Source organism: Colias croceus, chromosome 2 (assembly GCF_905220415.1).
Source record: "Colias croceus chromosome 2, ilColCroc2.1".
Lineage (NCBI taxonomy): Eukaryota > Metazoa > Arthropoda > Insecta > Lepidoptera > Pieridae > Colias > Colias croceus.
Window position 1 is genome coordinate 5,887,216 of NC_059538.1, and position 13,202 is coordinate 5,900,417.

General features: G+C 35.2%; 2 protein-coding genes across 2 annotated transcripts; both read right to left on the reverse strand.

Annotated features, from left to right (window-relative positions):
* LOC123703438 (protein obstructor-E-like) lies at nt 1-1,570 on the reverse strand. Its single transcript, XM_045651435.1, has 6 exons — nt 1,496-1,570; nt 1,315-1,424; nt 1,022-1,142; nt 534-734; nt 274-343; nt 1-188 (listed from the first exon to the last, which is right to left on the reverse strand). Exons 1-6 carry the CDS (start codon nt 1,536-1,538, stop codon nt 32-34), a joined length of 702 nt encoding a protein of 233 aa, XP_045507391.1. The 5' UTR covers nt 1,539-1,570; the 3' UTR covers nt 1-31.
* A 4,761-nt stretch (nt 1,571-6,331) lies between these two features.
* LOC123703640 (protein obstructor-E-like) lies at nt 6,332-8,408 on the reverse strand. The gene is made up of 6 exons (XM_045651719.1): nt 8,344-8,408; nt 7,913-8,031; nt 7,641-7,761; nt 7,316-7,516; nt 7,108-7,177; nt 6,332-6,588 (listed from the first exon to the last, which is right to left on the reverse strand). Exons 1-6 carry the CDS (start codon nt 8,384-8,386, stop codon nt 6,417-6,419), a joined length of 726 nt encoding a protein of 241 aa, XP_045507675.1. The 5' UTR covers nt 8,387-8,408; the 3' UTR covers nt 6,332-6,416.
* Between the last annotated feature and the right edge of the window lie 4,794 nt (nt 8,409-13,202).

Consider the following 13,202-nt stretch of genomic DNA (forward strand, 5'->3'; position numbering starts at 1 on the left):
TGTATAATATTATAATAAATTCTTAATTGACTTATTGCGGTACAGCTTGAGCATTGTCGTTGCAGGCAACCTTGTCAGCGTCTATGCACTCGCCAGAAGCGGGGTCGAAGGCAAACCCACTGTCACAGGACAACAGGCGGGGCTTACCGCTCAGGCAGGAATAGAAAGCGTAGCAGTTGCTCTCAAACCTGTAACATAAATACATTATTATGAAATGTTAAAAGATACGAACGTATGGTCAGTCAACCAAATTTTAAGTAGACATATTCTTACTTGTGGTTGGTTTTAATTGGGTTGCCACTCTCGTCGAAACTAGCCGCGGGGCATTGGTAGCCAAGGTACTCTGGAATAGAATTATTGTAGTAAAATTATAATTAAACAAATAATTGTAGCACGTAAGATGATAATGTAGCTCTACATAGTTGCACCCAATATTGTGAAGCCTTTTATTCTACTCTTTATTTTTTTTATTTTATGCTTTACATTACGAAATAATAGTTTTAATAATATAGATAAAGTAACAAAAAACTTACTCTCAGCGTTGCAGCTAGCCACTAGGTCGGGCCAGTTACAGCGGTTGTTTGAGAAGTCAAAAGCAAGTCCAGTTGAGCAGGTCATCTCATAAGGTTTCCCAGAGATACACATGCGGTATTGACCGCAATCATTGGGCGCAGCAATTGGTGAGGGGAAGTAACCGAATTGATGAGGGCAATCTTTCGTTGCTTGCGCAGGTTCTGGAAAAAACAATTAAAAACTCATTTTAAACTGACGCTCCACTTAATGACAATCATAATGTCGCTTACGCACAATAGCGTGCACAATGAATGGAAGATTATCATGATATTGGAGGAAAAAAGAAATGTGTCGTAAACCTGGCAACGTTTGGGTGCAACTTTTAGAAGTCAACTATTTAAGGTGCTCTATACCTTATACCTCATTCATGCCTTGACGTAATCTCAAGCTTTTGTTTATCTGAAATAACCATAATATTATCTATCAAAGTAATATAATATGAACATACGAATCGCGTAGGTACTCTTGCAAGTTACAGCCGAGGGGTATCCACAGGGATAGTTGGGCCATGCAACTGTCGGGTCGTAGTGGAGACCGTCAGGACATAGCTTCTGTGATGGCACGTAATCCTAAAAAAAAAATAGGTGTTTAAAGAGAATTTTCATGACCCATGAATTGCATACACAAAAAATCGCACTCTAGTTTTTGAAAACAAGAATAAGTATCACAAGAAAATAATTTCTGAATTAAACTGTAATCGACCCTGAGATTATATTTATTTGATCATTGTGTATAACTCACGGTACATTCCACGTAAGCGTCGCACTGTCCATCTACAGGTAAGTAGCTATTTCTCCGCGCACAAGCGTTGCTTTGAGCACTTTGTGGAGCTGGAGCATCAGCAGCAAAGCCTATGCAAAAGCTCTTTTTAATTACATATTCGTTAAATAATTTGAACTCTTAGGTCATTTTCGATACTTACTTGAAGCTACGAGAATTGTCGCGAGAACGGCGAAAAAATACATTTTTGTTGCTTTCCTAGCTCTACCCACTGTAGAATGTGGCTGATAAATGATAGATATGTCGTTGAAAATTTTTCTTTTATAAGTATTAAAAAGACGTAATTGTTTATTGGCTATAACGTTATTCGTCTGCTTTTTAATGACGATTGTAATTAATGTGATTGTGGTTTTTTTTCTAACGAGAAAATTTTAAATGAAGATATCGACTTCATTGATTAAATTAGGTATGTTCGAAATAGCTCTGTACAGTGTTTATGTAACTAGTAATCAATATTCGTACGGTTATTAGGCTTTATGTAGTGATTCAAACTCAAACTCAAACATTTATTTATTCAATTATAATTCTTTTAGAAGCACTTTCGAATCGTCATTACATACATATTTTTAACATTAACCACAATTGATAGTATCTTATCCTGTTGACGCTGATGTGACGAAGCTGAAATCCGCGCGTCTTTGGTAGATATGCATTTAATAGTAAATTCATATTATGTAAGTATGAATAAGTGCTGTGTTCAATAAATAGTGTGTAGTGTTTAATTAATGTTTAGTTAATACGACTAATACTTTCATTTGAAAAATATAATAATCTATATGTTACAGTCAAAACCCTGAACCAGTCAATAACGTTATTGACCGGTAAAATCAGTTAATAAGGATATTGACTAAGGGCGTCGGTTAATATCCTTATTAACTGATTTTATCTGATTAAACCAGTTAATAACGTTATTGACTAAGGGCATTGGTCAATATCCTTATTAACTGATTTTAAGTCGAGACATCTAGTCAATATAGGTTTTAACCGACGTGCCCAGTCAAAACTCATAAAAAGTTAAGGACGTTAGTGAAATTATACTAGAAAATCATTTAAAAAGGTTCATAAAACTTTTTAAAGTGCAATATTTAAGAGTTTTATGTTTTATTAATTAATTCGGGGTATTGTTTGTAAACTGCAACCGCGCGAGAATACGTGCTCCAAAATATTTTTGAAGATGGCAATTGTGTTTTAATAACAACTAGGTTTCCGCCCGCAGCTTCGCCCGCGCAGTCAAAGAAAAACCGCATAGTTCCCGTTCCCGTGGGATTTCCGGGATTGCGTTAGTTTCTGATTTGATGGAGTGACCTGCAGGTGTACTTCGAAGACTGCTACTGGATCTAATAGACGAGTAGAGCTAGGAATGCCGAGTTTGGGCTCGTTTTGTTAGTTATATCGAGACCTTACCTCCGGACTTGATGGAGTGACCTGCAGGTGTACTTCGAAGACTGCTACTGGAACTATTATACGAGTAGAGCTAGGTGTGCCAAGTTTGGGCTCGTTTTGTTAGTTATGTTGAGACCTTACCTCCGGACTTGATGGAGTAACCTGCAGGTGTACTTCGAAGACTGCTACTGGAACTAATAGACGAGTAGAGCTAGCTGTGCCGAGTTTGGGCTCGTTTTGTTAGTTATGTTGAGACCTTACCTCCGGACTTGATGGAGTGTTCTACAGGTGTACTTCGAAGACTGCTACTGGAACTAATATTCGAGTAGAGCTAGGTGTGCCGAGTTTGGGCTCATTTTGTTAGTTACGTTGAGACCTTACCCCTGACTTGATGGAATGACCTGCAGGTGTACTTCGAAGACTGCTACTGGAACTAATAGACGAGTAGTGCTAGGTGTGCCGAGTTTGGGCTCGTTTTGTTAGTTACGTTAAGACCTTACCTCCGGACTTGATGGAGTGACCTGCAGGTGTACTTCGAAGACTGCTACTGGAACTATTATACGAGTAAAGCTAGGTGTGCCGAGTTTGGGCTCGTTTTGTTAGTTATGTTGAGACCTTACCTCCGGACTTGATGGAGTGACCAGCAGGTACTAAGAAAACGAGCCTAAACTCGGCACACATTGCTCTACTCGTATAATAGTTCCAGTAGCAGTCTTCGAAGTACACCTGCAGGTCACTCCATCATGTCTGGTAAGGTCTCAACATTACTAACAAAACAAGCCAAATCTCGGCACACCTAGCTCTACTCGTCTATTAGTTCGAGTAGCAGTCTTCGCAGTACACCTGCAGGTCATTCCATCAAGTCCGGAGGTAAGGTCTCAACATAACTAACAAAACGAGCCCAAACTCGGCACACCTAGCTCTACTCGTATAATAGTTCCAGTAGCAGTCTTCGAAGTACACCTGCAGGTCACTCCATCAAGTCCGGAGGTAAGATCTCAACATAACTAACCAAACGAGCCCAAACTCGGCACACCTAGCTCTACTCGTATAATAGTTCCAGTAGCAGTCTTCGAAGTACACCTGCAGGTCACTCCATCAAGTCCGGAGGTAAGGTCTCGACATAACTAACAAAACGAGCCCAAACTCGGCATTCCTAGCTCTACTCGTCTATTAGATCCAGTAGCAGTCTTCGAAGTACACCTGCAGGTCACTCCATCAACTCAGAAACTAACGCAATCCCGGAAATCCCACGGGAACGGGAACTATGCGGTTTTTCTTTGACTGCGCGGGCGAAGCTGCGGGCGGAAACCTAGTTGTTATTAAAACACAATTGCCATCTTCAAAAATATTTTGGAGCACGTATTCTCGCGCGGTTGCAGTTTACAAACAATACCCCGAATTAATTAATAAAACATAAAACTCTTAAATATTGCACTTTAAAAAGTTTTATGAACCTTTTTAAATGATTTTCTAGTATAATTTCACTAACGTCCTTAACTTTTTATGAGTTTTGACTGGGCACGTCGGTTAAAACCTATATTGACTAGATGTCTCGACTTAAAATCAGTTAATAAGGATATTGACCGATGCCCTTAGTCAATAACGTTATTAACTGGTTTAATCAGATAAAATCAGTTAATAAGGATATTAACCGACGCCCTTAGTCAATATCCTTATTAACTGATTTTACCGGTCAATAACGTTATTGACTGGTTCAGGGTTTTGACTGTAACATATACATATAATAAATCTGTAGAAGGGTCAATTCTGTACATTGAAAATATTGAAAAAATAAATATCAGGGGGTGTTACTGGATCGATAGGTACCAAACCCAAATATGTGATTAAAAAATTTTTTGTCTGTCTGTCTGTCTGTATGTTCTATCTTAACCAATATATGAAACATTATTTCAATTATTAGAAACACGATAGAACGCGGCCTTTTTGTTGAATTTTATATTTGAGTTTTATAGCATTCAAATGCTTTATAATTAATTAGTTAATATAAAAATTGTTTTTCTAAAATAAAAATTTCAATTTGTTTCTTTTGAGGCTTTATCGAACAATACATTGTCTTCCATTTTCTTCATTGTTTAATATTTTGATATCGCTTTACTTTTTTGGTAGAAGGCTCATAATATAATATTCAATAATAAATAAAACTTATTACAAATGCCAACGTATTTATAATAATGTAGGTTTTAATGTAGGTTTTATATTTCAAACGCTCAGCATGTTGTATGCCTAGAATTCGGAGTCAGAAATACGGTTGGATTCCGCGTAATATTTTAAAACTACACAGAAATAAGAACCCCACTAGGCGTGGCTCCCTCGGCTCGCATCCAACTTATTGTGAACGTACAGCAGCAGGATTTATAGTTTTACATTATGGCTTTTTTTCATATTGACATAAGAAAAATGAGCAATTTTTAAATTAGTAAATTAAGTAGTTTTTAGGAAGTGGTATTCCGGAGACAATAGGTAATGTAAAGGTCTAGAAGCCACTTGAGAGCCAACAAAACGAGTGAGAGAATTCAAAATTAGGTTTTTTCCTATTATCTATTGCTGTCGCGCTATGCCTCAAGCCCGTAGAGCGCGACAGGGAAAACTGCAGCTCGGGCCGAAAATACCTAGGATAATTACGCAAATTCGACGTTCCGTAGTCCCCTGTTTCCTCCTCCAATACTGGACCGATTTAATTACTTTTTTCATAATTTAGTAGAAAAAAGTAAAGGCTATGTTCCTACGTTTTGATTTTTTTATTTAATGTTCAAAAATTAGTTTTATGGAAGACAAAACATAACGGAAAATCTGCCATATTTCTTACGTTTTGAAAGATTCATATATTTTAATAATTAACATATGACAAAAAGGAAAACGTAGGAACATGGCCAAAGTTACCATAGATTAATAGTAAAAAATATATTGCTCTAGTGGCACAATCTAGGGAGGAAACAGGAGAATACGGAAAACAGCTCTTTTGTTTGCTCTTAATGACTCGAATTACCAAATTACACATTTTCAGTTTTATAATTAGTAACTATTACGTATTAATTAGACCAACGAATCATTAATATTAAATAATAAGTGTTTCATATTGTAAAAATAAACAAGGTAATCAACGGTTGCTTTATTAAAAAGTTGAACAACCATTTTGAATTTAAGTAGTACTTTTATCTCTAAGTAGCTAATTTTATCCGGGTATTTGTGGGTGTTAAATAAAGCGTATTAATAAGTAAGATATGGATTAACATTTCAAATAGGTATGCCTATATTATTTTTAAAACACAAAAAAGAAAGATAGGCATATTTTTGTTACTGGAAGTTACTAATAATCTATGCTGAAAGTAAGAAATGATTTAAGGATACAATTATTTTCAAGGGATTAATTTAAAAACATAAGGATACAGATTGATAAAATCTTTTGATTAAAACTTTGACCATAGGTAGGTACTTTTATATTATACATTTTTTATAAGAATCTTAAGAATATAATAATATCTAGAGGCTGTGGTAGAGCCGCTTATTGAATGATTTATGAGAAGTTCGTATTTAGATAATATTTGCAAATGTTTCATTATAACGAAATAAATATGAATAAAACATATATTGGAAAGGAACTATTTATTTATATATTACTAGGTATATTACATTAAAGAAATATCTATTTTGACGCATTAATGAGCTTGATTTGCAGCAATTTGTGGCTGTGCGTTGGAGGCACAAGACACGGTGTCGGCGTCAACGCATTCTCCAGAAGCGGGGTCGAAGGCAAACCCAGAATCGCAAGACAACAGGCGCGGTTTCCCGCCCAAACAAGAATAGAACGCGTAGCAGTTGCCTTGGTAACTGAAAAAAAGAAAATCATGATGTAATTAATTCCCTTCATATGAAGAAATTATTATCCGTTATTATCTTTATCCTCAGACACATGGTTTGGACCGATTTAATTACTTTTTTCATAATTTAGTAGAAACTTTTTTCATAATTTAGGCTATGTTCCTACGTTTTGATTTTTTTTATATAATGTTCAAAAATTAGTTTTATGGAAGACAAAACATAACGGAAAATCTGCCATATTTCTTACGTTTCGAAAGATTCGTATATTTTAATCCATACTAATATTATAAATGCGAAAGTAACTCTGTCTGTCTGTCTGTCTGTTACTCAATCACGCCTAAACTATTGAACCAATTTGCATGAAATTTGGTATGGAGATATTTTGATACCCGAGAAAGGACATAGGCTACCTTTTATTGCGAAATATGTACCACGGGCGAAGCCGGGGCGGACCACTAGTAATTAACTATGGTTATTTTTTGTAGGTTATTTTTTTTTTGGTATGATGAAGTAAAGTGGCTGTTTTACCTGTGGTTTGTTTTAATTGCGTTTCCACTTTCATCAAAACTGGCAGGTGGGCACTGGAATCCGAGGTATTCTGAAAAAAAAAATAGTGGTTAATCAATCAGGATTATTTTCTCAATACTTAAGAATAGAAAGAAAGAAGAAATAGAAAGAAGAAAAATAATAATCAGTACTTGTATTTGCACGGAAAATTCGATATAAAATTCCTTACTTTCTGCGTTACAAGTAGGTACTAGATCGGGCCAATCACAGCGGTCAGATACAAAGTTGAAAGCAAGGCCGACGGGGCACACCATGTCGTAGGGTTTGCCCAGGATACACATGCGGTATTGTCCACAGTCGTTCGGTGCGGCTATCGGAGACGGGAAGTAGCCGTATTGATGTGGGCAATCGGGTGTAGACTTTACAGGCTCTGTTAACAGAAAAAAAAGGAACATTACTCTAGATTTGCAGCTTGCGAAAGAGAAGGTTGCGAAAAAGCTTTCTTCGATAGTATCTTCGATAGAATATTAAAACTATTATGGATAAATACGTACGAATAGCACTGTGATCAGCGCAAGTAACATCGGATGGGTATCCACATGGATAGATTGGCCAAGCCGCTGATGGGTTGTAATGAAGGCCCTCGGGGCACAGCTTTTGAACAGGCACATAATCCTTAAAAGAAACAATCGTTACAATTTTGGTCAATAATAACATTTTAAAATAGGCTTTTATCGTTTGCTTCGTATTATAGTTGAATAATGACTGCTGTGCTAAGTGCTATAATAATTAATAGTAAGCTTTTTCTACTTTTATGGTTACTTACTTTACATTCTATATATGCGTCGCACTGTCCATTTATTTTGATGTATTCATTTCTGCGAATGCAAGTATTTTGGTTTGCAGCGGCCGCTTGTTGCCCGATGGTAGCGTCATCTGCACAACCTAAAACAAAAAAAAAATAATGTGTGCGTGTACTAGGGTACACACGTAAGAAGTGAAACTTCTTTATGACCTTATTTTTCAAAAAATAATTTACTATATGCAACTTTACAGAAATACGTCGAATCACGCTTGGTAGGGATAAGAAAAAGATGGCGCGTAACGGAAAAATGTCACGCGTAACGAAAAAATATTACACTAAATTTTTTTCCAACCCCGATAAAGAAGTTTCACTTCAAAAAACCTTTAGCATATTTCAACATAATATGTAATTGTGCTACTAAAATATCTTATTCCAAATTTTTTCTGACTTACTTATGCCTATGAATGCTGTCGCGACAATGATAATAAGCTTCATCTTAGCCGTTGTGACTTGTGTGTTCGAATGTGATGAACAACTGATGAAAATAATAACTACAGCTTCGTTTTATATTTTAAACGTAATAGTTAGTTTAGCTCATTAATGATCAATGAGGAGATAGGTGCGGTTTTCTGATAAGAGAATGAAAGTTTTTAATGATGTAGGTAATTATATCAATTTTAATAATATGAAATTACATTTTTAATTTTCTAAAAGTTATAATATTGGCAATGCTTAGAGTGCTAGATTTTATAAAGATATAAAATAATAAAAATATCTAATCGTATTTGTCCGTATTTATGCAAAATGGAACCACTCGACAAATTTGCTTTTTTACGTTTCTTGAAGAATACTCATTTAAAAGTGGTCTAAATTCTTATACAAACAAGAACCACATGATTTTTACCTTGGAAACAAGGTATACTAAAAGCAGAAAGGAACCACCAGCAGCAACGAATAATACATATGAAGCAAAACCGAACCACAGCACTACGGGACTGCTTTGTTCAAACAAATAAACGATATTACTATCATGTCATTTTATACAAAACAGATCCGCACATACTTGGTACCATTATATTTCATCGCTTCATTCTTCAGATATTATTTACTATGTAGTCCCCTTTTTCAATGCTAGCAACCACGCACGCCTTTAGATTTTATTTTTTTTTTAATTGAGGGTATTACGACCTGACAAGTATTTGCTTGCTTTGTACGATATTCATTCCTTTTTCGTGCGCCGCAACGTACGGACGTCTTAAATAAGTGCAAGTTTCGTCATGTTGGAGAGAAATTCAAAGGAGAAAATTGATTATTATCGTATGAAGTTTGTGAAGTTGAAGAAAAAACATCGTCGCATAAAACCTATAATATCATCTTCGGAATCCGAAGACGACACAAGTAAGTACTTTGGAGTTTTTAAGTGTCTTTGTTTCGATCTGTAATACGACAAATGAAAGTTTCTTATAACTTACGAAATTGAAGCGTTGAAAAATATTCAAATATTTTTCGTTTATACCTGGAGGTTGTCCGAGATGGCATCACGAAGGTAATCATGATTTCTAGAAGTGAAATAATATTTATATATTACTCAACTTATACCGGGAGGATGTCCGCGATGGCATCACAAAGGTTATGTAATTTTTTACTTTAGAGTACATACTTATGTATCATTAATGTATTGATATACATATTTATACCGGGAGGATGTTCGAGATAGCATCACAAAGGTAATTTAATAGCTCACGATTTCTAGAAGTGAAATAATATTTATATATTACTCAACTTATACCGGGAGGATGTCCGCGATGGCATCACAAAGGTTATGTAATTTTTTACTTTAGAGTACATACTTATGTATCATTAATGTATTGATATACATATTTATACCGGGAGGATGTTCGAGATAGCATCACAAAGGTAATTTAATAGCTCACGATTTCTAGAAGTGAAATAATATTCATATATTACTTAATTTATGCCGGGAGGATGTCCGCGATGGCATCACAAAGGTTATGTAATTTTTTACTTTCGAGTACATACTACATACTTAAATATCATTAATGTATATATATATACATATTTATACCGGGAGGATGTTCGAGATAGCATCACGAAGGTTAAAATCGAAAATTTTTAATAGAATAAGAAATAAAAATAAAAGCCGGGAGGATATCCGCGATGATATCACAATGGTATTGGAAAATTATAAATCTTTATTGGTATATAATTACTTATTTAATAATTATTGCCAGCTTACCAGGAGGCTATTCGAGATAATAGCACGATGGCTTGTTAGTTGAATTTCAACTTATGTAAAAAATAAAATAACCCTAAATCATAATTTTATAAGTACCCTCGATAACAAAACTTTTTGTTACCGGATCCAGATATCCTAGTAACTGATACACCGACAAATTCTTTGCCGGGAATTATGAACAATATGGCTGATCCAGCTGTACTTCAAGCAAATGAACCAGTAACAGTTGATACCACGGCCCCTCAATCGGAGCCTGTCGACTTAGAACCTGATATCTTAGCAGCATTGGGTGAAGCTAATGATGTGATTCCAGATATGTTGAAAAAATTCACGAAAGTCTCGTCAAAATATGGTTGCCGAGCCTTAAGAAAGGGTTGATAGAGGAATCAAGGGAAAGTTTTCTAAAAACTTGTTAGATTCCCGAAAATTGCGTATTGCTCCAGGCTCTTACATAAAATCCGGAGATTCAGGCTGCTACCCTATGCTGAATCCGGTAAATTCTGGGATAAGAAAATGGCGAATTCACAGCAACAATTGGGGGCCGTTATAACAGGCGTTAATAGGGGCTTAAACGTAGTTGGCTTGCGTAGTTACAAAAATAAGATGGAGGCCAATAAGTTTATAAGTATATATGTCGCATATTCTCGGACCTCCATCATCGACAAATTTTTTTGCAAGTTGTCGATCATTCTGAAAGGTATATTAATGCATTGTTTGGAGACAATTTATCTAATAAAAAGCTTCGAAGGTTACAAAGCAAGGTCAATAAATAAAGATAACATCCTCTACACCAACCGAGGTTACAAGAGGAACATACAGAAGACCAACCCCCTATTCGTAGTCAAAGATGACCAGCTCGAGCTAATATTGTGCACCAAAATAACAATAAAAAATTACGTTATTTTACAATTGTTGACGTAAAATTACTAATAATACAACCGTTCTTAAATGGGTTAAAGACGGTGTGGATTTACAATTTTCTAATGAAGTTTTTCAAAATTCAGCGCGTACTCAATTTTGGTCGGGGCAAGAGAAAGCTGACGTGTCTGTGGCAATAAAATATAACCTTATAGACTTGGGAGATATTGATGTTTGAAACCCAGTAAAGGGCAAATATATTTCAAATATATTCTTAGCACATAAATCAAACGGCGGTAAAAAATGCATACTTAATCTTAATAAATTTATATCAAAATATCACTTTAAAATCAAAGATCATAGGACGCAATAGACCTTAAAGAAGCCTACCTTTTAATGCCAATTGAGCCGGTATTTCGCAATTTTTTTTCCGTTTTCATTTTATAAATAACAAAGGTAATAGTGTAAAACTTAAGAGTTTAAGGGTCTTTTCTATTGCGCTAAGAGTGTTTACTAAATTAATGAAGGAAGTTATAGCATTCTTAAGCCGAGGTTTTTAAGTCTGTAATTTACCTCGACGATATTTTATGTATAGGTAAAAATTATACAGAATGCCTAAATAATTTAAACGAGACAATAAAACTATTGTCTTGTTTAGGCTTTGTAATCAATATTGAAAAAACTTCATTGATTCCAAGTCAAAAATTTAAATTCCTTGGGTTTATATATGATTCATGTAACCTAACTTTCTTTGTCTGCTGATAAACGTAAAAACATTGCACATTCAGTTAATAAATTTCCAAAATTACCTATTTGTACAACCCGAGAATTTTCACACTTAATAGGTGTCTTGGTTGCTACCAAGCTGCTGCTTGTCCTGCTATTAAATAGGGTGGCTATAAACTAAGATATTAGAACGTCAAAAATATTTATTTTTAAATCATTATAACAATAATTATGATTCCAAAATTCAGTAATCAAATTATATTCTGTGTGAATTAAATTGGTGGTCACAACAGATATAAAACAAATTTTATGAAATCTCCAAAATTTACATTAGAGATTTTTTCAAATGCCTCAAGGACAGGTTGGGGTGTCGTTTGCAATAATAAACATGTTGTTTTGAGTGCATGGTTCATGGAAAAAAGGTGAAAAAATCTGTCTCATAAATTATTTAGAGCTGCCTTTTTAACTTTAAAAACATTCGCAAATACCTATTCTAATTGTGCAATATTACTGCTGTTAGTGCCTAACATAAATAGAATGGGCGGCATAAAATTTCCCCACCTTAACAAACTAACAAAGCAACTGTGGCAATGATGCGAGCATCGAAACATGGTGGTTCGCGTCTTATATTAATAATAAAGAATAAAGATAATGTCGACACTGACACAGAGCCAAGAAGAATAAATCCTCATATCGAATGTAGTTTATGCAATGAAACATATTAAAGAATTTGGAAGAGCATTTTAGGTACTAATGCTAAATACAGAAAGTAAGTGTCGTGGCATCCCGACCCTGATGCGTCATGTGTCGACGCATTCACCATAAATTAGAATAATATAAATTTTCACGCATTTCTCCATTTACTTTTATTTTGAGATGTTTACAAAAAATAGTTAATGATTAAGCGTGTGGGATACAAATTTTACCGTGGTGGCCTTCGCAGCCTCTCGTCAGAGAGTATCATCAAACATAATATACATATTTGAAAACAGATACGAATCTGACGCATTCTCATCCCAGTCACCTGTCGTGCCCACTGCACCCACATCTTACGCTGGCTGCAGCGAGGCTCTCCGTGAAGCCTTCCTATGGAGAAACACCCCATCGGAAGCTATAGAACTAATGTTGGCATCGCTTTCCAGTAACACTAAGAAGCAATATAACGTAACATATAATTTATGGTGGCAGTTTTGTCTAAATTGGAATATCTCCAATTTTGAGAGTACAGTAGCGGCTGTCATATCATTTTTAACAGAAGAGTTTAACAAACGGGCTTCGTATGGTACTTTGAACTCGCACGTCTGCCTATTTATAATATTAGGAAATAATATCGGGTCAGATGAATGCCTAAATACTCTTGGGAATACTCTTGTGACCCTAAAATTAGTTTTGAACCATATCTCAAGCTGGTTTCCTTATAGAAACGTAAATTTGGAAGAATTGAATAAAAAATTAGTAATTTTATTAGCG